The sequence below is a fragment of the Aotus nancymaae genome, unplaced genomic scaffold (genome assembly GCF_030222135.1).
Source record: "Aotus nancymaae isolate 86718 unplaced genomic scaffold, 86718_ANA_hifiasm-v0.15.2.pri h1tg000062l, whole genome shotgun sequence".
Taxonomy (NCBI): domain Eukaryota; kingdom Metazoa; phylum Chordata; class Mammalia; order Primates; family Aotidae; genus Aotus; species Aotus nancymaae.
The window spans coordinates 39,214,255-39,241,836 of NW_026988476.1; the positions used below are offsets into that span (position 1 = coordinate 39,214,255).

Below are 27,582 nucleotides of genomic sequence, written 5' to 3' on the forward strand. Positions count from 1 at the left end.
TATCTTTGTCCCAGAAGGATACCCGCCAGATGTCAGTCTGAGCTTTCCTTTATGAGGTGACTCTTTGGATATACGTGGGTCAGGGAGCTGCTCAAAGAGACAGTCTGTCCTTTATAGGAGCTCAAGTGCTGAGCTGTGAGCTCCATTGTTCATTCAGAGCTGCTGGGCAGGTACATTTAAGTCTGCTGTAGCAGAACTCATAAACCTCCCCACCTTTTTTTTTCCCCAGGTGCTCTGTCCCAGGGAGTTAGGGCTTTATTTATGAGTTTCTTTGTGCTGCTGGTTTTTTTCAGGGCGCCCAGCAAGGAGGCAGCCTAGTCACTGTCTGCCTGCAGAGGCTTTGCTGAGCTGCTGTGGGCTCCGCCCAGCTGCTGTGTGAACTTCCCTGCAGTCCTGCTTATACAGATATGTAGTTAGAACTGCCTCAGCAATGGCCACCCACCTCTATAATGGCGGACTCTCTTTGTAATGGCAGACTGCCTCGGCAAAGGTGGACTGCCTCAGCAATGGCAAACTACCTCCACAGTGGTGGACTGCCTCAGTAATGGCGGACGCCCCTCCCCCACAGAGCTGGACCATCCCAGGTTCACCTGTGCTTGCTGTGAAACTCTCAATCCAGGGCGTTTCTGATTCCTGTTTTTTTGTGCGGGTGGGACTAGCCGAGCTTGATCACCTGGTTCCCTGCCTCAGAGCCCCTTTTTTTTTCTTTTTTTAGTTAAACGGTCGATTCTGTTTCCCAGGTGTTTCAGTCGCCTGTTGAAAAGGCACCAGGATCTGTGTGATTTCCCATGCGGTGACCCACTGCGCCGGCTGAAACAGCTGTGCTGAGATTCATGGCACTTTTTGGCCCAGGGATCTCCTGGCCTGGCTCCCTGTTTCAGTCCCCTTTTTAATCAGATGAATGGGTGACTCTGTCTCCCAGGAGCTCCAATCGCCAGCTAAAATGGTGCCTGGACCTGTGTATTTTGTACAGAGAACCGCCGCACTGGGATGCCAGCAAAACAGCTGCACCCGCCAAACCAGCTGCACTGGTGACCCATGGAGCTCCTCCACCTGGGAATCTCCTGGTCTGTGGGCAATAAAAATCATCTGGAAATGTGGCGTCCACTCACCCTCCGCGCTTTCACTGGGAGCTGCAATCCTGAGCTGCTCCTAATCGGCCATCTTGGATCCCTCTCCAAATTGGTACATCTTAATTTAAGTATCTCTTAAGTATATCTTAAGAAATACTATTACTCAGACTACTTAAGAAATACTATTTCTCAAATTTTAATGTCTGTCCACTGTTACCTCCTATATCAGCACTTATATATTTTCTGGTACTGTGTAGCAGTTACACAAATTTCACAGCATTTTATTTCACATAAGCAGTATATAGCTGGGCTCAATAGTAACTATGTCAAAATATCTACTTTCTTTAATGCTGAAAGACTATTCCATCTTTATATGCCATCTACTACATCTGTGTTTTCCAATCTTACCTGATCATAAGCTTCATCTAGGTGCTTACTAAATACCAAGTCCCATGTCCCATTCCCTGTAAATTCTTAATTTGTAGGTCAGAATGAAGCTAGGGAATTGGTATCTTTTTTTTTTTTTGAACAAGGAAACTCTCTTCATTTATTTTGTATAAGGATGAAGAGGATTATGTGATCACAGGAATGTTGCATGCAGGATTATCCGAAGCTGGTATCACCAGGCCCTCACTCTGCCAAGAGGTCTCTGGAAGGGGCAGCCAGCTCAGAGATGCCCTGGATCCCTACATGCCAATCATAAAACAATATGTAACACTTCACGAATTTGTGTGTCATCCTTGCGCAGGGGCCATACTAATCTTCTCTGTATCATTCTGGCAATTGGTATTTTTAACAAGTATCCTCATGATACTGATCACTCATCACCACGCAAGAGTTAGCAAGTACTAACCAAAGCACAATTTTAAAAGACAACTCAACATAGCTGATTTGAACTTCTTTTTCTTTTTTAACAAGAATGTATTTTTAAAAATTGTACTTTAGGTTCTGGGGTACATGTGCAGATCATGCAGCATTGTTGCATAGGTACACACATGGCAATGTGGTTTGCTGCCTCCATCTCGCTGTCACCTACATTTGGCATTTCTCCTGATGTTATCCTTCCCTGACCTCCCTGCCCACTGTCCTTCCCTTGGCCCCCTCCAACAGACCCCAGTGTGTGATGCTTCCCTCCCTGTGCCCATGTGTTCTCATTGTTCAACACCTGCCTATGAGTAAGAACATGCGGTGTTTCATTTTCTGTTCTTGTGTCAGTGTGCTGAGAATGATGGTTTCCAGATTCATCCATGTCCCTACAAAGGACATGAACCCATCGTTTTTTATGGCTGCACAGTATTCCATGGTGTATGTGTTGGAGGCCTGAAGACAATAGTTCATTACTGATATCAGCTTTATCTTAGTTTGTCACCAAAATGAACTGAAGTTTAGGAAATATGCACAAAGAACTCTGTACTAAGTTAAGACCACAGGAAACTGTAGCACAGCTTTCTACTTTCTCAACTCTGATCTTTCTTCCCTCCATCTCTCTCGTCCTTCCATCCTTTCCTCCTTCCTTCAACACTTACCTGAGTTCTTCTTTCACTTCTACAGCAGTATTCCCTGCTATCACAAATACATCATTCATGTCATCAGTCAGCATGTTGCAGGCATAACCAATGTTGATGGCAGTTTCTAATACAAAATAAAGCCCAACTCAGTTAAAATGTTACTTAATAAGTCCATATTTAATGAAAGTTTTGAAGCCTTAGCTATATTTTCTTATGCCCTATAGGCCCCCTTAACATCAGAGTACAACAGGTGATAAAATACAACCAGCACAGAGGGAAATTCATATACCTGGGTTCTAGGATCACATTTACTACTTGCTAAACCCATGCAGTAGTAGTAACACATACAAATGTGCAGCCTTCTCATCTAGTTTTCAGAAAAACCTTTTCATTCCCAAATTAGCACTCATGAAAATACCTTAAGATCTTGTGACATAATGACATGTACAAATACAAAATCTTTGACCAGAAGTTCAAATACTGTCTTGGGAAAGCTAAAGTACTAAACTTACCCAATATTTAATTCTGATATAGAGGAAAATTTGAAGAAAAAATTGACAAAATGTTCAGTTAAAGGACAACAAAAATGCTCTTACAAAATGTGTATGGTTCTCTCACATACAACATTACCATTTTCCCATTAAATATACGAAAATGTGGAATTTGACTATTATCTCAACCCCTCCCAGGACCGTTCTCCTAGAGAACTGGAAAATCAGAGGATGTTAGATAATTCTTCCTCTAATTTTATCAAAATGGAACTTGAGATAATCAGATAACTCCTTCTATCTTTAATGGAGATATTTGATTGTCTGTAACTGTATAGAATAATTAGAATCTAGCTAATTCTGTGGAATCATTAGTTTTGTCCTAAATCAAGGAAGGTAATTAATAAAATCTCAGCATATACCTTGTATAAACCACAGAAATTAAAGCTAAATAACAGTAAACTCATGGATATTTGTAATAATAGAACAGCTATAACTGACCAACATCAAACTCTAGAGAGTTTCTATTTAGTAATACACCTGAGTGCTGAACTTTGTATTGTTTATTTTTTGTGATCAATGATGTGGGTAAAGATGTAGAGAACTGATTTATCACATCTGCAAATCCCCTAATGCTGTAAAAATACCTAATGAGTAGACAGAATCTTAACATAGGTATGTTCCAGTTAATTGAATATTTTCAGTCTATGAATAGCCAAGCATAAAATCATTTTTGTTTTAACCATTACTGCTAGAAGTAGATCCAAAATGTGTTGGTCCCCTTTTCTTTCATAGGAAACACAGTAGAACATGATGACTCACTAATGATTTGGCATTTTGTCAAGCCTGAAAGTTGACGAATTCTCACTGTACCTTGTATAGACAGTCCTGGAATTCAGCCAGGTTTCACTGTTACAGCTGTAGTACTTATTAAAACACCAAAATATTTCTATAAGCAGTTGATAAACAGCTGTTTCTGTGAGCTTCTTCAAAGTGTTCCCATCACCCTGACACCTCCCCTAAGAACCTTCAAACTCCCTGCCATCAAGAAACTAAAGAAGTAACTCAAGGTCTCAAATATCCTGCTTTAGTTCTGTGACAATATCTGTCCTGACTGGGGACAGTGTTTATAAAAACCAATTGTTAAATATTTTTAATACCATTGTTGCTTCTAAGTGTAATTATTGTATTTAAGAAGCAAATGAACTGAAATACAACTGACCCCAGCTTATACTATGGACGGGATTTTGTTAGTTTGGTTTGTTTTAAAATAGATTGTTACAATACATTAACTTTCTTTTCTCTATTTCAAGTCTTTCCAATGTGGACTAATATTTAATTAATTAAGCTTTCTGGTTAATTAAAATTTTTTGATATAAGTCTTCTCCCTCTTTTCAAAACATCATCATCGTCATCCATTTTAAAGTTACCTTGTTTGTCTCCTGTTAGGACCCAGATCTTAATATTGGCTAGTGATAAACTTGTAACCGTTTCAGTAACACCCTCTTGTAACTTATCTTCTACAGCAGTGGCACCTAGTAGCTTTATGGAAAAACAGAGAAAACCTTATGTTAAATGCATGCAAACAACATCTACAACATCTATGCATTTCACTCACAGAGTCTGGAGGCCAAAGAACATAAATTGAAGACAGAAATTATGATACATTGATATAGCAGGCGTCCTATTTTGTGCAAAAGTAGATGGGAAAGGAATCCAAAAGGAAGTTCCCTAATCAAGTCAACTTAACCACAGTGATACTGGGAGCTATTATTTACCTGAAGGGGCTGATATGATCAGATTACATGTTAGCATGAGCAGTAAGAAGCCATTTGGACTTAAGAACTCCCCAGCTGCTTCCCCATGTACATCAACAGTGGAGGGGTCCAAAGAATAGCCTTTATCCCACGATCAGGAAGCTGATCACAAAAAATCTAGTCATTCTTCTACATTAACAAACCAGTACATGCCATAATCTAAAGTGAAGGTTCCTACATGATTTTTCATTAAAAGATGAACAAAGCATACTCCCTAGTACCTCACAATGGCTGAGCTCCTGGCCACTGGTGCCTCAGGTAAGAGTGGTTTTTAGAATAGACCATGGTCTGGATAGCACAGATATCATCAGAATTTCATGGCCTAGAATGGTTTAGAGCTGTAGCCCCATTCTTCACAGCAAATTTCTCTGCTCTAAAAAGGTGGGTCATAAAGCAAGGAGAAAAATAAAAATCCACAACATCAAGGACACATCAGAGGTTGACAAGGAATATGGAGCCTACTATCTTCTACTCTTCAGAAGCTTCCAATTGCCTAAGCTACTGCTAATAGAAATACAATTCTAGGCTCTCTAGGACCATACATGGAAAACTCAAAGCCAACATACAACACATGAGTCAGTGTCTGAAAGAGAAACATCTGCTGTGTGCAAGATGTTTTAGCCAATGGCTTACTCACTATGCTAAATCCCTAAACACATACTCCCCTTCCTGTAAACACAAACCATCATGCTTCTAAATTCATACCATCAAATCTCTTTCAATTTCTTCATACAGCCCAGCTATTCGTTCATCCCTATCTTCTGTTGCAGCATTTGCATCTTCAAGCATCTTATGCCACTCTTTAAAGTACTTGTCATCCAGGTCTCTGTATGCAATGGCCAAGGTCCGAAGGCCTTCCCCTGCAAATTCCTGCCAGAGAAGACACAGACTCAGGAACAGTCAAAAAAACAATAAACACAGAAATAACATCAAAATAATTAGTAAGAAATTTTTCACTCAAATTCATTTTGTCCTAAGAGCACTCCTTGGCTATCCTTACTCTCAACTTTTTAATCTCCTCAGAAATGGAAGACAATGTGTGTATTTTCCGTTATATTTCTATGAGGTTAAAACATGCTGGAAAGTTAGCCTTCCCCCTAAAGACAGCTGGAAAAACCTGCCGAAGTGTCCTAGTTGAGCGGTGATCAATGACACCCATGACTTGAGATATTCATTTATGGCAACATATGTTTCCAACCTGTCCTTGACAGAAGGAAGCATTTCTGGCCATGACAGGGACCCAGTGACGAGGGTCCCTCATTCAGTGATGAGGAAAAGACCCTTGGAGAAGCCATAGTTCTCGAATCAAAGGCAGGAGGCTCTCCCCAGGAAATGCAGCATGACATGCCACCAAAGTCTTATCACATCCCCCCTAGTGATATGCCTATGCCTAAATTAATTGAGTACTACTTTTATATATGCTTGAAATTTTCCAAAAAGCTAAAAATAAATAATAAATGAATAAATAGATGTCAAATAGTCAGATATTAGAAGTTTAACCATGTTACTCAAGGTTTAAATAATAACTTCTAGGGCAAAAGGGAAGAGAAAGGAAGAAAAGCTAATATAAGTGGTAGCTTCTGGAAAGCAGAACTAAATGTGGAGGCTGACCTTCACTTTTCATTCTAAACTCCTTTGAGAAACTTTTTAATGTTTGCTATATTAAAGTTTTCTCTTAATAATAACAAATTGTTTGGAATTTTAAAGACATCATCAAGTCAGCTTAGTGCAAAAAAAGTATTATTTTTAGAAGCTATCGTCTGTGAAGCTAGTACTATATTAGTCAAACTGGAGAACCATACTCCTCCTTTATTCCATATCTTGACAATCTCAAACAACACCTTTGGTGCTTTCTCCTAACAGGAAGGGAAAGAAAAACAGGAGACTGGTAAGTTGCTAAGTGTCTCACACAGCCACAGTAACTAGAAACATATGTACGTTGCTTTGGGGGAAATGCTTAAAAACTCCCACTCTGCCTGTGCTTCCAGTGGTCATTTTATGGGCCTCTACACTGCAAGTAAAGCATTTTTATAGCCGTTTCTGCTCCTTTGGGCATTGCTATTGAGCATGTCTCCTCTGTGGTGTTTTGGCTTATGGTACACACATAGGTTTATAATCAGGCATATAACCGTGACATGCTGTAATTAGGTAAATAGAAAGAAAAGTTAATGCATACTGCAATGAGATGGTTTACCCCATACAGATTCTTGAGAAAAATTATCCAAATGTATTTAGTAGGCAGTTGGTAGCACTTTGGATATTGCAATCACATTTTTAAGCTCTGTCTTTCAAGACCACCACGGGATCCCCTACTGATTTGAAAATTTAGTTACTATCTTATAACCATCTTTTGCCCTCCTAATTCACATAAACACTTTTTTGCCTTTAACTTGCAACCCCACTGGGCATTACCAGTGCCTTCCTCTCTGATCTGCACAACAGTGAATGAACAATGACATTACAAAAGGAAACAGATGATTTAAGTTATTTCATTAGTACATGAAACACAAATTTGACCCTAAATGAGCATTTGATTAAGGTCTTTTCCTATCATTAAACAATTCAAAATCAGTAATTAAATAAACATTTAAGACCTCAGAATCTAGAAGCCAAAATGAATAAAGTGAATAAGCAAAGGGCAAGTTAAATTTATATTACCTGAAAAAAAATTATTTTGCAGAAAAATTTAAAAAGACCAAATTAGGCTTCTTATAGTTTAGTATGAAAGGAGAATATATGAAAACCCAGGGCCTCGGTGTTTGAGTAATGGCAAAAAATCAGATACTTATGATTCCAGTGTTTTCATTAAAAAAAAATTTAAAAGACCATGCTGCCCTTCTGGAAAAGATTAAAAGAAAATCAAGAATTCTCTAATGGAAAGACAAAAACAATAACTATGTTTGAAACCAATATTACTAAACCATCATTTTTTAAATTTAAAGTGAGGCAGAGGATTTTTATTTTATTTATTTGTTTTTTAAAGATTCAGGGAATGTTTTGTATTAAATATAGGGACTGACAAAGAACATGAATACTTAATAATGTCTTAAAGAAAAGAAACAAATGAGGAAATGAGAGTTTTGACCAGATGTCCTTAATGGAACCACAAACAAATATTAGAGACATACTTGAATCTCAGGTTTAAACCAAGTAATGCTCATATTAATTCACAGCCCCCTTACTTTTTGGCATTAAAAAAAAAAAGTGTGCCAAAAATGACCCTTACTTCTTTCAGAAAACTTTTGGAAAGAAATTATGCTGGTCTCAGAATGTACAAGTGGTGTCTGAAGGCACACAAGGAACTCATCATGATTTATGATCTGAATAAAAAGACCCTTAGAGGAGAAAGTGGGCGCCAGAGACTGCTACTCTCTAATCTCAACACAATCTAAACACAACCCTGAACTTTCCCTGGGGGAAATCATAAGATATTCCACTAATACCAAACACATCAGAAACCAAGGAAAAGCAGCTTTCTGTCTCCTCTTTCCAGAACTAGTCATTCAAGAGGAGCAACATGAAGCTGCAGGGGAGTTGGAGCAGGTTTCCCAGATGCCCACATTCTGTGGCTACTGCTCAGTTGCTGTGTGTTCCTCTACCTGTAGCAGACTGACTGGACTCCCAACAGGACGGAAAGGGGAGGTACTTATGTCAATTTCCAGACAATCATTGGCACAGCTTCCTGTGGAACCACTCTCCAGATGCTTTCTATTTCGGTAGTCAAATCATTTAGCTGCTATTTTTTTAAAGAAGATCTAACCATAAGACATGGCAAAAGGGCCATTATGCTAACCTTAAGATGGAGGCACTTACACTGAGGTGGTCTGACGTCAAAGACAGAAGGTCTTCATTGGAAGGATGAAGTTTTTCAAACAGAATAGTATCTGCTCCTTTGGAATAAAGCTTTATCTGCCCTTCTGGGTTTTGAACTGAAAAGAAAAAAGTTCGGAAAAGCAGATTATAATCAATGACATACATCAAAATTAGACTCTTCCAGAGTTCCAGCCTGGCAATTTGGAAATGAGCGTAATGTTTTAGCCAGTAGTAAGACACTCAGTGCCTTTGGTAAGGTCATTATCTAAGTTACTTGGTTTTATTCTCATTTATTAACTTAGAAATGCTCCATCTGCTGGAATCTTTGATTTCCCAAATTCAGAAACAAATATCTTTATTCTGAAGTATATGATCTTCCTGTTTTCCTTGCCTACTCTTTCTGAAGAGTTGATATATCTAAATTAAGTCTTCATCTCCATATTGAGCAGAATTGAGAGCTTTATTTGCCTGTCTCCTGGTGTGAAATTCAAGACCTGCTGTTCAAATCAATATCAGTGTTATGCCAAATCATCTCCATATGGAATTCTAGCCATTCAAAGTCATGGTTTATGCATTTTTTTCTTGGCCCTTGCTGACATATTTCTTCACCCCTTTTACTCTGGAAAAGCCTGTTCATTCTTTGTGGTTCGTTCTTGGGTCGCAATGCTGGCTGAAAACACACTTCACAGAGGAGCTTTTAAAAATAAAGTTTCCACCTCATTCCCACTGGAAGTATGTCGGAGGCACTGTGTTTTTAACTTGGCCCACAGGTTTGAGATTGATAGCCCTTTCTAGGCTACTCTCAACTCCATTCCCAACTACAACCCCCAGCATATTGCTGTTAGACAAAGCCTTCTTTCAAACCACAGAACACTTGGCCTAACTTTGTAGCTTTAATTTTACAGCTTGACACATAGTAGGCAGTTAATAGTTATTTGTCGAATGAATGGATGACATGGCTGTGTATTTCTTCCCAGAACTACCTACAACTTAAGACAACTGTCTTAGTCACAACTTCATGATCTGAATATTCTCACCCTCATAGGCTTTGTCAGTTGAATCAAAGATCATTCATTACATGCTTTCCACTCAATTATACCTTTTCTCTACAAATAGAATACCTCAAAAAAGGTTAACAAATGTTCACTATTAACTACTATTAATGTAATGCCATAAAAAATGGCATACAGAATTTAGAGCTTAGTTAAAAAAAAATATAAAAACCAAAATACAATGTTACCCTCCCCTCTACCCGTAGTAAACATTTATTTATTCTAGTTTCCCCCTGGCTTGCATAGATCTAATAATACAGCCTGAAAACTTTTTAGAACTGGGCCTTGTCTAGGTCTTGTCTTCTGTTTGAAGACCCTTGGTTAGCTTTCCTAAGTGCCAGAACTCATGCAGCTTTTCTTATAGTCTAGCTCTAACCACCCACGTTGGGGTAAAAAGAGAGAGAAAAACATATGCAATTTATCTAATTGTTAAACCAAGGGGGAAAACTTAATCCTAAGGAAGGCTTTCTCTAGATTTTCTTGTACAATAATCCGATTTAATAATTTCCCTTATATTTTCTCCCATCCATCACCAGAGGTATAAAGGCAAAGGATGAATATCCTACATTTGCCTGTATTTTGTATTCTAGACTGGGACATTAGTTCTCAAACTTTTGGCCTGAGGACCTTCTTTATAATTCTTCAATGCTGAGTGATAATTCTAAAAGGTTTTTTTATATGAATTTTACCTATCCATATTTACCATATTAGAAATGAAAAATAAGAAATTTTTATGTCAATAGTTTTATAACACTAATTACTTTAATAATTATTATAAATCTAACATATAAACATAAATAACATTTCTATTAAAAAAACTATATTTTTCAGAAAAAAATTAGTTTGAAGACGGGCATTATTTTACATGATTATAGATCTTTTAAACATATGGTTTAATAAAAGAGAGCTGGATTCTCATATCTGTTTCTGCATTCATTCTGTTGTGACATCACATGTCATGTGACTTCTGCAAAACTCCATTGTATACTCATGAGAAAAAATAATAGTGATATTATAATAAAAATACTTTTGTCCTTGTGCATCCTACGAAAAACTCACAAGGTTCCCTAAGGTTCCCCACACCACACATTTAGAATCACTGGTCTGGAAGAGCCACAAACTGCCTTTGATTTTTGTAAATCCCTTACCATCTCTATATCTCAGTTTCTACATGTAAAAAGATGTTTAAACAAACTAACTTCAAAGGTCCTTTACAGCTGTACAATTTTCTGATTCAATAAATACTTTCCACCCCTGATACTTTCTCTTAACCTAGTATTTGTCCCTTCAAGTTTGAATTTATGTAAATCCAATTTCATGGAATCTGCTTTACTCATTAAATATTTGCTTTAGCAGCTCAGCAAGTTTTATATCTCTTTTCTTCCAAGCCTTCTGGTCATTTCTGTTCAAAGTTAATTAATTCTAAGTCATTTCAGAAGTTAGTATTTATATTACATAAACTAAAAAGGACAAAGTTTTAAATGGTCAAGATAACGTATGTCCAGAGCCTGGACAAAGGTCATAGTTTTTAGGTTATAAAAATCTTCTCCCATTGCTTCCCATTTAAATATTAGTGTTCTTCAGAGATTTACTTGGGGTCTTTTTTATCTTCCTATCCTTCATACTCTCCCTGAGCAACTGCATTCATGTTCCATCAACAGGCTGTTGAGATTTACTTGGGGTCATTTTTATCTTCCCATCCTTCATACTCTCCCTCAGCAACTGCATTCATGTTCCATCAACAGTCTGTTTTCAAATGTGTATCTCGTATCCAAGCCATCTCCAGCACTCCATTCTGACCCGTACATCTAACTACCAACTGAACACCACTTGGATATGCCCAGGCACACCAAACCCATACTGGACATATTACCCACAACTCCAATAATTAGCAACTTCTCTCATATCCCCAGTCTCAGAAATCAGCTTCATCATCCACTTAGTCTCCCAAACCAGAAATCTGGGCATCCCTCACAGTTCTCCCTCCATCAACCATACATCTAAGGGAAGCCATAGATTTCTCTCTGTCACTTCTTTCTTGCCTAGAAAATCACCTCAACCTAACTGGTTTTCTAGTACCATTCTAGTACTGCTTCCTTCCAGACTCTTCCGTATATTCCGGCTGCAGTCATCTTCATGCTGCTGCTTAGAATCCTGCAATAGCTTCCCTCTCACTTCTATGAAGTTTGGACTCCTTGACATGGCATATAGAGCTTATTAAGAGCTGCCCTCTCCAGTCCATTTCACCATTTCTATTGGATACAGTCACATAGAACTACCTTTCAATTTTTCACATTCTCCCTTAGCTTGAAGGCCCTGAAACACAGTGGGCACATAAATAAATATTTGCTTAATTAAGATGAACCAAAATTGTACACGATTTATCGGAAGCAAAAGCTATGCCTCTGTGACATAAAGGAAAGAAAAATGTCACAAATGGCTTCCAGTTAGATGCAATATCAGCACTGTGAAGGGTGGTAAATAATTCCATTTTGCCATATTGCTGCTGCTCGTACATCTACACAGAGAAATGCCTGTCACATGATGGTGTGATTTGTACTTTGATTATCCTGAAAAAGTTTAGAACTGAGCAACTTTTATCTAAAGATCTTCTAAGAGCCTTCCAAGAAACTTCTTGTAATTTATTCTTCTTTAATGGTTATCTGCCACTTGCCCCTGTTAATAGCTATCTTTGAACTTTATCTCTGCATTTCTATTTACAGAATTAGAAAACTGGTCTTTCCAAAAGTATATAATGACATTTATATTTTTTACTAATATAGTAGATTCTGTTCCCTCTGAAAAAAAAATCCTTTGTAGAAACTGATTTTTATGTAAATATTTCTGACTTAAATCAGGGGTCTTTCTTCAGAATAAAAGTGCTACTGGTATTGAAATTATACATTGATGATTTAGTGGCTCCCACCCAAAAAACAAGGAGGCAGGAGGAGAAAGAGGAGGAACAGCAGCAAATGCCTGAGTCTTCGCATCAGGGTGTTGTTCCTGCAGACCAAACCATGTGACAATCATGAGACTAGATTGTTTTTCGCCTTGTTATCATGCAGAGACATTTCTGCCCTGGTAGAGTCCCTCTAGAATTCCTCCCAATTAAAAACCAAACAGAATAAAAATAAATTCAGCAAACCTTCATGCATTCTGTGGTAGAGCACTACCTTTCCTCATATGGGATCCATTAAGGCAAACATCTGATGTTTGTGGTTAGGCTGCGATTTCTCCACAGCCTGTAATGGTGACCAGTGCTGAGGAAAAGCCAAACATCTCCCTGTGTAGCAATTTTAGGTTTTTGTCAACACCCTCAGAGCAAAAAGAAACCAAATCTGGGCCAAACCAACATCAATAACACCTCCCCTGAGGCTGCAAATAGAAGATCGCTCCTGCTGATACAACATTAAACCAACACCTAGAACAGCATGTGCGCTCATCAGCGGCACTGGTGATGACTTCCCTGTTGTCAAAAATATAAAAATAAACATTCTCAAAAGTTATTTGGTTTTTACCTCCTGAGAGCCATGTTTCAAGGTTAGTTTCTAGTAGTTAGAAACCAAAAACCCTACTGTTACGTAAATACATGTTTTACATAGTAAGAAATTGATTAAATACAATGAGTAGAATATTCATAAGTTACAAAGTGTTGGGTTGAGTAATATTTCACAAACATTTATAGAAAACCTATCATGTGCTTAGCTCTGTGTTTGGCCTTGGGCAGTTTAGGAAGACTAAGATATAGCACCTGCCCTCAGCAGCATACAGTTTAATAACTGGGATAGTCAAGAGTGTCATGGAACTAATAACATACTGGTATTATGAACAAGGCATTCTGGGGAACACAGAAGAATGTGGTTATTTGGAGAATAAAAAAGAATTGAAAAATGGATAACATTTGAATTGGACATTACCAGATGAGTAGTAGGGGGCATTTCCAAGAAAAGAAGTGGGGGAAAAAACTATTCAAGATAGGGGAACAGCATGCGCAAAGGGTGTAAAAGCACACAACGCATCCAGGGATGGAGAGGTCTAGTTGAGCTCAAAGTTTTAGAAAGTAGAAGAAAAGTAGATTGAGGTCAGATTGCAAATAATTTTGCATGTCATACTAAGGACTTTTTCTGTTAAGGTTTGGGAAGCCACCAATCATTTTTAAGTAGGGGGCAGAAAAATCAGGCCTCTGTTTTAGAAAGAATATCCTGGTGACAGCATAGAGGATTATTTTCAAAGGGAATAATTTGAAGATATTACAATAATACAAGCAAGGAGTAACAAGAATCTTAACTAAGGCAGGGTACTGGGAATCAGGAAAAAAGGACAAAAAGCTTTTACAATTAAAAAGGGTTTATGAGGCTATTTAATAAGTATCATTCTGATGGCTCTCAGAAGAGACTTAAAAACAGCATGACAACAGAGGATTCTAAAGATGTTAAGGCCTGAGAGTGGAAGAGAAGGAAATGGGTTAGAGACATGTCTCAAACATCTCTGGGGAAAATAATGGACAGTGTTCGAGGACCTATTAGTCTAGAGAAGTGGTCCCCAAACTGTGGTTCCCTGACATCAGTGACTTCAGCATCACCTACAAGCTTGTTAGAAATGCAAATCGGTGCGCCTCACCTCAGACCAGCTAAATCAGAAACTAGAGGCTGGGGACTGGCAATTGCTGTTGTAACAAGTCCTCCTGGTGATGTTGATGGGAGCTGAAGTTTGAGAACTATTAGCCCAAGGGCACAAAAGCTATGGAAAAGAGTGAGTGATCTACAATAGGGCTTAAAAGACCAGACTTTGGAAAAAGACAAACCTGAGTTCATATATTTGATCTGCCCCTTACCAGCTGTGTGACGAGTTGCGTTATAGCTGTGTGACAATATTTGGCAAGTTACTTAAAATCTTTGAGTTTAATTTTCTCTTGTCTTAAATGGGACATGCATGTTACATGCAGTTGCAACAATTCAGTAAAAGAATTCATTATAAAGTTCATGGATGGGCGTACAATGAAAGGTAACTGTGAATTTTAATACAGATTATAGAAAGAACAATAGTTGTGAGAAAGAAAGTTCCATATTCGACATAAAACTAGGTAACTATAGCACAATCCAATGACAGAACATAACAGAAGGCTGAAAACGTATTTGGACTCTAGCAAGAGATTGAAGCCAAAGAGCTGTATAAGAAGGTCACAGAATATAGCCAATAGCTACCACCACGTATGTGGTCAAGATCATCCAAGAAGAACAGATGAACTAAGAAGAGAAAATGACACCAACATTGAAGAATGGGATGAAGGAGAGTAGTCAGCAAAGGAGCTTGAGAAAGAAAACAATGGGACAAGACAGTCAGGAGCCAGAAAGTTTACAGAGGCCAAAACAGGAGTGTCAAGAAAACAGGGTCAACAGCCTCAAATGTTACTAAGTTTAAAAAAACAGATGGATGAACAGATTAATAAGGAAAAGTCACTGGACTGGGAAGTTAAAAGGTGAATGGAAACCTCTGAGAAAGCAATCCTTCTTGAGTAGTGAAAGCAGAATCTTAACCCTAATGGGCTGAAAAGAGTAAGAAGAAGCAAAAGCTGACCTGAGAAATTAAACTGTGATGAAAAGCAGAAAAATATGGTGGTAAAATCAGTGGACACCAAAATATGAACAATATCTTTAAGGAAACAGGAGGATAATAGAGTTGTGCACTGAAAGAAGGAGCCAGTAAAGGAAAAATTGAAGGCACAAGCAAGAAGGGAACAAGCAAGGAGAGATAAGGAGTGGGACTGGAAAAACCTTCAGCTTTGAAAAGGAACAATAATTGCTTTCTGATGCAGGAGAGTAAATTACTGAAGATACAGCTTGGGGATGAAGGTGGGGATGGGGAAAAGAGATAGTGGTGTGCATTCTTGATGGCCTTTATTTTCTTAGAGAAATAGGAGATGAATTTAGCTTTCAAGAGTAAAGAAGATGGTGGCAGTGTTGAAATGGCCAAGGTTTAAAATATATATTGTGAAAATGGAAAAAGACACTAAATATGAATGAGAGGGATATTGACACAGCACTGAACATTGAGTCAGGAAAGCATAGATTTGCTTTGGTGCTAAATACAGTATTAGGTGCTCCTCTCCAGCAGTGGAGGTGGACAGAGGAAATGAATGAGGCTAATAATGATATTCACAACAACTATCATCTGCCAAGCAATTTAGAAACTCATCCTGAGCCAGTATTGTGTAGTGATTAAGTGAATGGGCTATGCAGTCAGTCAAACTTCCCAGGTTTGAATCCCAGCTATTCTATTTCAAACTATGTGATCTTGGACAAGATACTCAACTTTTCTGTGTCTTAGTTTCATTATCTGTTAATGGGTATAAATATAATAGTTCCTACCTTATTAGGATTGCTGGGACAATTAAAAAATTTAATTCATCAGAGCATTTTTGATGTTTTTAAAAAATTGTTTGTATTTTTATTGCTATATTGGACATACTCATATAGAGCATTTAGAACAGTGCTGGGCACATAATGAGCACTTGCTAAATGTTAGTTATATATCACTACAGTATTGAGGGTAGGTTGAGCAACACAACAGTTCATACATAAAGTTTCAAAACTATCACAACCCTCAGCATGTAGCCAAAAGTGAAATAATCCTTGAAAAGCATAACCGCGACACTATGAAAAGATCAAAAATAGTCTCAGCTACCAATCATACCTATGACAGACATCCTTTTTCTGGTATTGTTGAAATCCAGAATGGCAAGTAATTGATAAGTAACTGGTGTTCCCAGTTCTTCTATTGTTATGGTCTCTGGAGTCCGGGATTTAAAAATGAACCCAAAATTTCTAGCAGCAGTCACTAGGGCCCCTTCATCAGGTGACTGAACTTGGTAAATTAGCTCTCCTAAAAGGAAAAGAAACAAGTTTATCAATACTGACAATAATAGCTAACCCATAGAGTTCCAATGCCAACTCCAACTCATTATTTAACACCCGATTCAAGCAACAGGTTTAAAAATCTTTCCTGTCCTCAGATCTTTTCTACTCACCAACAGTTGACTCACGTATCTGTCCTCTGGGACACCACAGGACCCTATGTAAATCACTACTATAGCCCTTCATCTTATAGGAAAACATCCATTTCCAAGTCTGCCTCTTCACTGTGTTCAGTTTCTTAGATTAGAGATCAAATTTTTATATTTTCAGTAACTAGAGATGTGCCATGAATGTTCCATAAACTAAAACATTTTAATATATATTAACTCACATAATCCTCAGGGCAGCCTTTGAGGTAGAGGTTATTAAAATTATTATTTCCATTTTATACTGGTGGAACCTATAACTGAAAAAGGTTACATAAGTTTGATGAGCTCACACAGCTAAAGAGTGATGGAGAGATAATCCAAATTCTATTTCAGTCTGCTGCTAATGACCATTTTATGAGAATGCATACAAGAAATCCCTTGAAATGTAAGAAATCAAACCAGGATGTCAATACTTGTTACCTGATATTATGTGTATGTTGGAATGGGGGTAAGAAGGGAGAGGAGATAAAAAGAATAAGTTCTATGTATATATACATATATAGAGAGTTTAAAAAACAGCATATATAAAGTAAGCCCTTTTATAAAATTATATCAAATTTATATGTAAAAATTAATTAGGAAAATTAATTAGTTTAATGTTTAAAAACTATTAATTAGGCAGAGCTAGACTCATATTTCCTGATTTATAGTGATGTCCAGGATCAATTGCTAAGTAAACAAGTTGCATATTAATGGCTACACTATGATTTCTTTTTGGTAAAAAGAAACAAATCACCTAAATATCTGCATATATTCTTGAATATATGTATACATTTATGAGCCAGAGGAAAGGGTGAAATGATACACACCAGATGTTACCACTGGTTACCTCTATAGGGGTGAGACTGGAGTTCAGGGAAGCTACCATTAGATTCACCTTTATAAAATTTTGTATTGTATTGCTTCACTTGATACAATTGGCATGAATGAATTTTTGAACACAAAAGGTAAAAAAACTTAAAGCAATTACTTGATCTACCCATGAAATCATATAGTAAGTTCTATATCTGGTAACATGGTAGACTGGGTGTCAGGACCAGTATCAGCTGCTATAAACAACTATAAAAGCATTTTAATATTCTTTTTTTTTTTTTTTTTTTTGAGACGGAGTTTCGCTCTTGTTACCCAGGCTGGAGTGCAATGGCGCAATCTTGGCTCACCGCAACCTCCGCCTCCTGGGTTCAGGCAATTCTGTCTCAGCCTCCCGAGTAGCTGGGATTACAGGTGCGCGCCACCATGCCCAGCTAATTTTTGTATTTTTAGTAGAGACGGGGTTTCACCTTGTTGACCAGGATGGTCTTGATCTCTTGACCTCGTGATCCAACCGCCTCGGCCTCCTAAAGTGCTGGGATTATAGGTGTGAGCCACCATGCCCGGCCTACATTTTAATATTCTTAAATACATCCATGAACTGGCAAAGAAAGCAAGAACTATTCAGGTCATAGACTGAGAAAAAGTACACTTATGGAATTAAAGAAGCTCATTAGCCGGCATTTGCCTTGAGGGCATTTTCTGAACCTGGAGAATTTGATTGCTGGTTTTCATTGTCTCTGGGCTTGAATTTAAAAAGGCAGAGCTCAGTACCTGTCCAAGGTGAGAAGTCCAACGAAATGTGGCCTCTCAAAACTGGGTCCCCCAAAGACTATTCTCAATATAAGGGTAAATTTGAAATTCATGCCCAGTTGAAGAGGGCTTCCAATAAAACTTGCCTAACTAGAACCATCCTTATAGTGGAAGGCAAAAAAATATCTGCTGAGAATTTATGACCAAACACTGACTCTCATGTAAACTTGCATCCTGAATTCACAATATCTAGGTGGCCTGAAAGAAATCAAGTTGAAACTTTAAAATGTTCCTACATTAGAACACTGAAGCAATGTAAATCCTTTCTGAGGGAACCAACTGGACCCAAAACATTCCTATAAATTAAGTTCAAACTAAAATGGTCAACTCACAGTGAAAAGTACTAAAACAACAAATAAGGCTTGAGAACCAACAGAAACAATGCAGAGTAAGATTGGGAAAAAAGTTAGATATTGGAAGTATCAGAAACAGCACATGCAATATATTTAACGGATTTCAAGAAATAAATTTGAGATATAAAATTAAACAGATTTCAGAACGAACAAAAGACCTTGTAGGAAGAACCAGTGGGCTGAGAGAAAAATATAAATGGAAGAGATAAGGTTCAACTGGGGCAAGAATCCAGTTCACTATACCATTATCTGTCTGCCTCACAGCTTCAAAATGTTAAGTGGCCCAGCTAGTTTTGTTCTATCCTATGAATGCTGAGTTCCAAACAATCATCTCACAAGTGTGATGACTTGCTCATAGTGGAGGCTAAATAAGACTATTTTAATATCAACATCAATTTATCTCTGTTACTGGGGAAATTCATTCTAAGTATATGCCTAAAGGTCATCTGCATCTATTAGATGTGCACACTAATAATGAGAGATGTGTGACTCAACTGTATTTCACTATTTATCCTGGCTACCCAGAAGCTCACAGTCAAATATGGTGCTCAATTGTAGAACGATGTCATCCTCTTTGACTAGCATATTTGGGTCCTCACCTTTCCATTGTCCTTATTTCTTTTCTTTTTCATTTAAATCTCTCCACATTTTTTAAAAACATATGGGATATAAATTATGTTCTATCTTTAACTTGAAAATACTACAAATTTAACATAAGTTTAAAGCAAGGCTTACTGCTCAAATGATTAATTTTTAAATCCTTCAAATTTAATATCAGCTTCAATTTTAAAAAACAAAAACAAGGTTCACCGCTCAGACATACTTTTCACTTACCTGCACTATTCTCTTCTGACATTACAGTGTGGCAGAGAGTAAGTAACCTAAGGAATTCATGAACTTTGGGATCACCCAGTTCAATGGATTCCATCAGACTGTGGTCAAAGAACTGAAATTCTCTACCCACTTGAGATTTGACTGAGAAATCCACAGGCTCTTTTTCCTGTAGGGGAACAAGAATAAAAATAAGCATAAACTTTACCCCAACAGATATAAGATTAAAAGAGTTTAATTATTTTTTTAAATTCAAAAATAATTCACCCAAGTATTTTTAGTGTATGATTTTGCAGCCTCAAATGCCTAGCACTAAAACGGCCATTTCATCATTACTGGTAAATATAATCTTCTCATTTCAGAACCATGTACCAAAGAGGTGACCCTTCCAAAAGTGTATGAGAAAAAAATCCCAAAAGTATATGGGATGGCTGTACAGATCCTCAAATGCTCAATACAACTCCAAAATACAAAAAAGCACAGAAAATGCAAAATTTTTTAAAAATCTACTTGATGGCAAAAGCTGATCTGACTTGAACTCATTTGGGCAGAAATATCTGACCTGGAATGATATATATTCAATGATGACTTCTTAAAGCCTACTTTATACTTGTGAATTAATATTTTCTAATATAAAAACATCAATGTGTTTGATTATGGGTACTTTCTCAGATGTCACTGGAGATACTGCATAATAAAATGGCAGATACACCATTTTGTCTTCCTACAACCAGAAAATTCTGGATTTCTAAATACATCTGGCCTAAAATTTCAGATAAGGGACTATGAGCCTGTATTTCAGAAGCAAGCCTATGGAAGGTTCTACCCTGAACACTTACATATAAGAGCTTTATCAGCTGCAGAGTCCACACTTCCTCCCCCAGGATTATTGCAAAAGTTTTTATTCTTAACGACTCCATTAATTTTTGGAATTGATTCTAAAGTTACAAGAGCAGATGGAATTATAACCTCTTTTTAAAAGAGAAACAATGCTGTGGGCAATTGAAATTATCTATTCTGAGTCACAAAGCTGTTAATACCTACAGTAAAATTGGAGCCTTTGTTTCTTGAAGCCAAATTTATTCTAAAATTAATAATACTGAATAAAAATAAGAAATATTTATTATCTTTAAAATAGGCCAGACATTATGCTAACAATTTTATATGGGATATTACGTATAATCTTCCTAACAGTGACATGTAGTGGATACTATTATTATCCCCATTTTACAGATGAGAATCTGAGCATTGCCAAGGCCAACCAAATACATGCATGAGCCAGGACTGAAACTTAGTCAAAAATCCATGCTTCAGATACTTTGCCATAACAATTCCTTAATGTAATCCTTGCTTATTTCCCTGCCCTCTTATTAATAACATCTGACACTTATCAAGTGTTTATAGTATACTAGTTTCTTTTTAATTTAAGTACTTTTAATGTTTTCAGTCAAAGCAATACATCCAGAGTTACAAAATCAAATACCACATTAAGGCTTATCTAGTAAAGCAAGATACTTAATCCCCACACCTCCATTACCACAGCCTCACTCCCACTCCCCAGAGAAAATTACTGTCAAACTTCAGAAGGCATATCAAATGGTTACCCCAAAAACTACATTATTTACATGTATCACCATTTCTGGATTTATAAATATTAGACATTTTCCAAAATCAGATGAAGATTTAGGTCATTTACTTCACTTCTTCACTTCCTTTTTCCCCTTCTAACAACATAGACATATCCAGTTTAATTTCCTTACTGGTTACTTCTGCAACTCTAAGTAACATACAGAAGTCTGTTTTGTTTTGTTTCAGTTCATCAATTATCAACACTCCCTAAATTGCAAGATGAGGTTATTATTCACCCCTCACCTCCTCTTCACTTCTCCCTCCAACCTATCCTTTGTAATATTTTTTCTATTTCACTATAGAGGTTTAAAACATTTGTGTTCTTTTCTGTACCCAAACTTAAATCCTTTTTATTGGTCTAAAGATTGATTCCAAAAGTTGAAAATGAATAAATGGTATGTACACAAGTCTGTCTTTGAACTATTGTTCACAGCAGAGGATAATGTACACTTTGTTATATGGGCCTTCATGGTCTCACCCACTCAAGGCTGATTACCAGGTCTGCAGCTCAGTTGCATTCTGGGACTTCCTTTAATTACTCTCCGGGGCTGGAGTAACTGTTTCCTCACCCCATGCCGCCCGCTTTCTTAATTGATTCCCTTGTTTTGTTGTAGCATATCTTAAACGTACTTCATAAGAAAAAGATCACAGGAGATAAAAGTTATGAGCCTTTCTGCCTGAAAATGTCTTTATCCGGCCCTCACATTTGTCTCATGGTTTGCCACAATATAGAATTTTAGGTTGAGAGCCATTTCAAAGGATCACTCCACTGTCCTCTGGCATCCAGTGTTGCTGATGATAAATCTGATGTTAGTCGGACTTTCATTTTTTGGTAAGTGGCCCACTTCTCTCTTTCAAAAGCTTTAAGTTCCTCTCTTTATCCTTTGAGTTTTTAATTTTAGAGGCACTGATCTTATTTCATTTATTGTTTCTGAGTATTCAGGAGACTTTTTCAATTGGAAGATATGGGGAAGTTCTATTCTGCTATTTCTTTATAATTTTATCCTATTCATTTTTTTTTCTGTTCTTTCATATCTAGAAAATAGTCTTAGTTAAATTTTGGATCTGCCAGTTGACCCTTTATTTTATCTTTATTCTCTGATGTTCTGACTCTTTCCTTTCATTCTACTTTCTGGGAGAGTCTCTTGACTTAATCTTCCAAATCTTCTATTGAATATTTTGGTTTGTCATAATTTTTTTTTAATTTCCAGGAACCTTTTATTTTTTTTTCTGTGTTCTTTCCAGAGCATCTTGTTCTTGCATCATGGATGTTATAACTTCCCAAATCTCTATGCTGATGTTCGAGTTTTCCAATTTATAGTTTATAACTGTTAGTAGGTTCTGTTCTATTTTCTTATCTTAGGTCATATTGTTTACTGAATTTTGGTTTTTATCTGTCACATTTTACACACAGAAATTTTCTTAATGTACAGTGACTTGTTATTAGCCAGGCATCTGTAACACTGAGACAGATTGAACTCTACAAAGGCAGGACTTATTGCCTGTCAGGTTTCACTTTAGGGTGAATGAGAGTAGAGGTGGTCCTTGTGATTTCAAGCCCATAAGATCAAAGATGTAGATGACTTTTCACTAGGGCACAAAAATCCTTGTTAGCAGCCCCAATTCTACCCAGATAATATGTGCTACGTTTATACTGAAGACCTCTTTTGGGTGGGAAGAATTCAATAGATCTTCACACATTCAATTAACTCCCACAGGGCCAGGACTAGGTAAGACAAGAGACAAGTAGAGTTCACAATATATAAGGAAGCACTTTTAGTCTATCTTTCCATTTGTGCATTCAAAAAACATATATTGAGTACCCAGTATGTACCAAGCACTTTTCTAGGTGATAGGGATTCAGAAGTGAACAAAACAAACAAAAATCTCTAGCCTCATGGAGCTTAGATCATCTACGGTTTGACAGTTTTTAACCAACTATTAAGATATCTGTAGGGATTCAGAAGTGAACAAAACAAACAAAAATCTCTAGCCTCATGGAGCTTAGATCATCTACGGTTTGACAGTTTTTAACCAACTATTAAATATCTGAAACACAAAATATGAGACTTTAACTCTTATGAAAAGACAAAAATACCAAAAAGAATATTTTAATATTAATTCCAGTACTGAATACACATATTGTCCAGAATTTCAGGACATATCAGCCATTGATTGATTAATACACAATACAGTGTACTTTGAAATAGGCAGCGAACATTTATTCATCAAATATTTATCATGCACCTACTGTGGGCCAGGCAATGTTTTGAGTGCTTGGGATAGAATGGTAAACAAAATACTATCCCTGCCCTCGATGAAATCCAGTTTATTTTGGGAAGATACTGAAAAACAGGCCACATATGGTAAGCACTATGATAAGGCAAGCACATTGGACTACAGGGAAGGTAGAGAAGTGTCAAGGAAATATTCCCAAACAAGTAATATCTAAGCCAAAGCTAAAGAGATGATCAGGAGTTAGCCAGATAAAAAGGCAGGCAAAGATTGTTTTAAGCTGAGGGTATAATTTGCAAAGGCCTATGTGAAAAGTTGAGAGTGGCACTTAAGTATATAGTTTACAGGCTGTATAGAACTACCACAAAATAGAAACTATAAAGCAACCAGCTAACAGTTTCAGGATAGGGTGAAAACTACCCATATCAATATTAATCTTGAGTGTAAATAGTCTACATGCCCCACTTAAAAGGCACACAGAAGCAAATTAGATAAAATAAGAAATGCATCTCACATGTAACAACACCGATGGGCTCAAAGTAAAGAGTTGGAGAAAGTTCTGTTACACCAATAGAAATAGAAAAGACCAGGGGTCACTACTGTTATATCAGATAAAACACACTGCAAACCAGTAATAGTAAAAACAAACAAAGAAAGAAGGGAATTACCTAATGACAAAGGATGCAATTTGAAAAAAGGATTTAACTATCCAAAATATGTATGCACTCTATATTTGAGCACCCATATTCATAAAACAAGTACTTCTAGACCTACAAAAAGACTTAGCCACAATAATAGAGGGAGACTCGAACATGCCACTGACAGCATTAGACAGATCATCAAGGCAGAAAAGTAACAAAGAAATTCTGCACTTCAATTCAATACTTGATCAACTGGACCTAATAGATGTCTACAGAACACTCTACCCATTAACCACAGAACATACATACTTCTCTTCTGCACATGGAACATACTCCCAAGATCAACTACATACTCACCCATAAAGCAAATCTTAAAATTCAAAAAAATCAAAATTATATGAACCTTATTCTCAGACCAAAGTAAAACAAAAATAGAAATCAATACCAAGAAGATCTCGGAAAATCACACAATTACATGTAAATTAAACAACTTGCTCCTGAGTGACTTTTGGGTAAACAACGAAATTAAGGCAGAAGTCAAAAAATTATTTGAAGTAAATGAAAACAGAGACACAACATATCAAAATATCTGGGATGAGGCAAAAGCAGTATTAAGGGGAAAGTTTATAGTGCTAAACACCTTCCTTAAAAAGTTAGAAAGATATCAATTAATGATATAACACATATCTATAAAAAAAAAAAGAAAAAGAAAAAACTAATCCCAAAGCTAACGAATATCAGAGCAGAACTGAATAAAATTGAGACCCAAAAATCTATACAATCAATAAAACCGAAAGTTGGTTTTTTGAAAGAGTAAGATTGATAGACCACTAGCTAGATTAACAATAACAAAAAAAAATCTAAAGAAACATAATAAAAACATAAATGTGACATTATAACCAATCTCACAGAAATACAAAAGATCCTCAGAAGCTATTATGAATACCTCTATGCACACAAACTAGAAAACCTAGAGGAAGTGGATAAATTCCTGGAAACACACAATCTCTCAAGATTGAATCAAGAAGAAATTGAAACCCTAAATAGACCAATATTGAGTTCTGAATTGAATTAGTAATTCTAAAACCCACAAACCAAAAAAGCCCCAGACCAGATCGATTCACAGCCAAATTCTACCTGATGTATAAAAAAAGCTAGTACCAATTCTATTGAAACTATTCCAAAAAATTGAGCAGGATAGACTCTTCTCTAACACATTCTACAAAGCCAGCTTCCCCTGATAGAAAATATGGTAAAGACACAATGATAAAAGAAAACCACAGGTCAATATCGGAGAAATTCAAATCAAAACCATAATGAGATACTGTTTCACATCAGTCAGAATGGTCATTATTAGAAAGCAAAAAACAACAGATGCTGGTGAGGATGTGGAGTAAAGGAAATGCTTATACATTGTTGGTGGGAATGTAAATTAGTTCAGCCACTATGGAAAGAAGTCAGGAGATTTCTCAAAGAACCTAAAACAGAACTACCATTCTGGCAAAGAATTGAAAATAGCTGTTGTAAAGATGCTCTACAAGCTCAAGAAAATGATTCATAAGCAAAATTAACAAAAAGAATTTATTTTTACAAATATCAATAAATATTTTTAATTTTTTAAAAGAAATTTTGGAGCTGAAGAATACAATAAATGAATTGAAAAATTCACTACAAGTGTTGAACAGCAGACTTGATCAAAGAAGAAAAAAGTCAGCAAACTCAAAGACAAGTCATTTGTAATTATCCAGTTAAGAGGAAAAAAGAGAAAAAGAATGAAAAAGGTGAAAATATCTTAATGGACTCACTCATGGACCACCATTAAACAAAACAGCTTATACATTATAAGAGTATGAGGACAAGAAAGATGGAAAGGACCAGAAACTTTATTTAAATAAATAATGCCTGATAACTTCCTAAATATGGAGACAGAAATGGAGATCCATATTCAAGAACCCCGAAGATCACCAAATTAAGTGAAACAAACAAACAAAAAAAATCCACACTAAAATAAAATGAAATTGTTAAAAGTCAAAGAGAATTTTGAAAGCAGGAAGAGAAAAGCAACTCATCATGTACAAGGAAACCTCCACAAGATCATCAGTAGATTTTCTAGCAGAAACCTTGCATTTCAGGAAAAAGTGGGACAATATTTTCAAAAGGCTGAAAAAAAATCTGCCAACAAAGAATAAGAGAACCAGCTAAACTCTCCTTCAAAAATGAAAGAGAGATAAAGACTTTCTCAGACAAAAGCTTAGGGAGTTAATCACAACTAGACCTGCCTTACAAGAAATGCCAAAGGGAGTCTTTCAAATTGAAATGAAAGGATTCAAAACAGCAACATGTTAGCATGAGAAAATTTGAAAGTCATTGGTAAAGGTAAATATATGGACAAATACAGAATACTGTATTACCATAATGGTGGTAGTTAAATAACTTTTTATTCAAATATATAAGTTGACAGACAAAATAGTTTAAAATAACTATAACCACAGTAAATTAAAGATGCATAATACAAACAGATGCAAATTGTGACAACAATAAGAAGTAGGAAGATGTAAAAGTATAGCATTTTTGTATGTGGTTAAACTTAAGTTGTTATCAACTTAAACTACCCAAACTATAAGATATCTTATGTAATCTCCAAGGCAACCAGAAAAAGTACCTATAAAACTTATATAAAAGAATAACAGAAAGGAATCGAAGCATATTACTACAAAAGACTGACAAAACACAAAGGAAACCAGCAAGAGACAAAAAGACAAAAGAACTACTATATAACAGAAAACGAGTAACAAAATGATAATAGTAAGTCCTTTCCTGTAATAATTACTTTAATGTGAACAGATTAAGTCCACCAATTAAAAGACATAAAATGATTAAATGGATTTTTAAAAAAAGTATTACCCAACTATATGCTGCCTGAAAGAAACTCACTTGAGATTTAAGGACACGCATAGTCTAAAAGTGAAGGGATGGAAAAAAAAAATCCCATGAAAATGGCAAACAAAAGAGAGAAGAGGTGGTTATATTTTAAACAGATAAAATGGACTTTAAGTCAAAAACCTTTACAAGAGACAGATATGGACATTAGGGAGATTACATAAAAGGGTCTATCCACCAGGATGATACAACAATTATAAATATGCATGCCCCCAACATCAGATCATCCAAATATATAAAGCAACCATTGATAGAATTGAAGGGAGACTTAGACAGCATGGCAATAATAGTAAGAGGTGCCAATATTTCATTTTCAATATAGGATAGGAAATCCAGACAGATCAATAAGGAAACAGAGGACTTGAACAACCCTATAGACCAAATGGACCCAACATATATACAACAAAACATTCTGCCCAACAACAGCAGAATGCATATTCATGTCAAATGCACACAGATATTTGTCAAGAATAGATCACATATTAGAGCCCAAAAGAAATCTCAACAAATTTAAGA

The 27,582-nt window shown here is 36.5% G+C and overlaps 1 protein-coding gene and 1 non-coding gene across 17 annotated transcripts in view; both read right to left on the bottom strand.

The window, feature by feature from the left end:
- Positions 1–27,582, bottom strand: part of ATP8B4 (ATPase phospholipid transporting 8B4 (putative)) — a 397,582-nt gene that overhangs the window by 195,161 nt on the left and 174,839 nt on the right. For all 16 annotated transcript variants that reach the window (XR_001105656.2, XR_001105657.2, XM_012442214.3 and 13 more), the window contains 6 exons: positions 19,625–19,790; positions 16,445–16,633; positions 8,700–8,815; positions 5,592–5,756; positions 4,500–4,611; positions 2,600–2,705 (listed from right to left, as the gene is read on the bottom strand). Coding sequence is in view for 14 of the 16 variants with exons in the window: in XM_012442214.3 (XP_012297637.1) it covers positions 2,600–2,705; positions 4,500–4,611; positions 5,592–5,756; positions 8,700–8,815; positions 16,445–16,633; positions 19,625–19,790 (854 nt within the window). In the remaining 2 variants the exon portion in view is untranslated. The remainder of the gene's footprint in view (positions 1–2,599; positions 2,706–4,499; positions 4,612–5,591; positions 5,757–8,699; positions 8,816–16,444; positions 16,634–19,624; positions 19,791–27,582) is intronic.
- LOC135270445 (U6 spliceosomal RNA) lies at positions 1,777–1,886 on the bottom strand. The gene has a single exon (XR_010338625.1). It is a non-coding gene; the product is annotated as a U6 spliceosomal RNA (small nuclear RNA).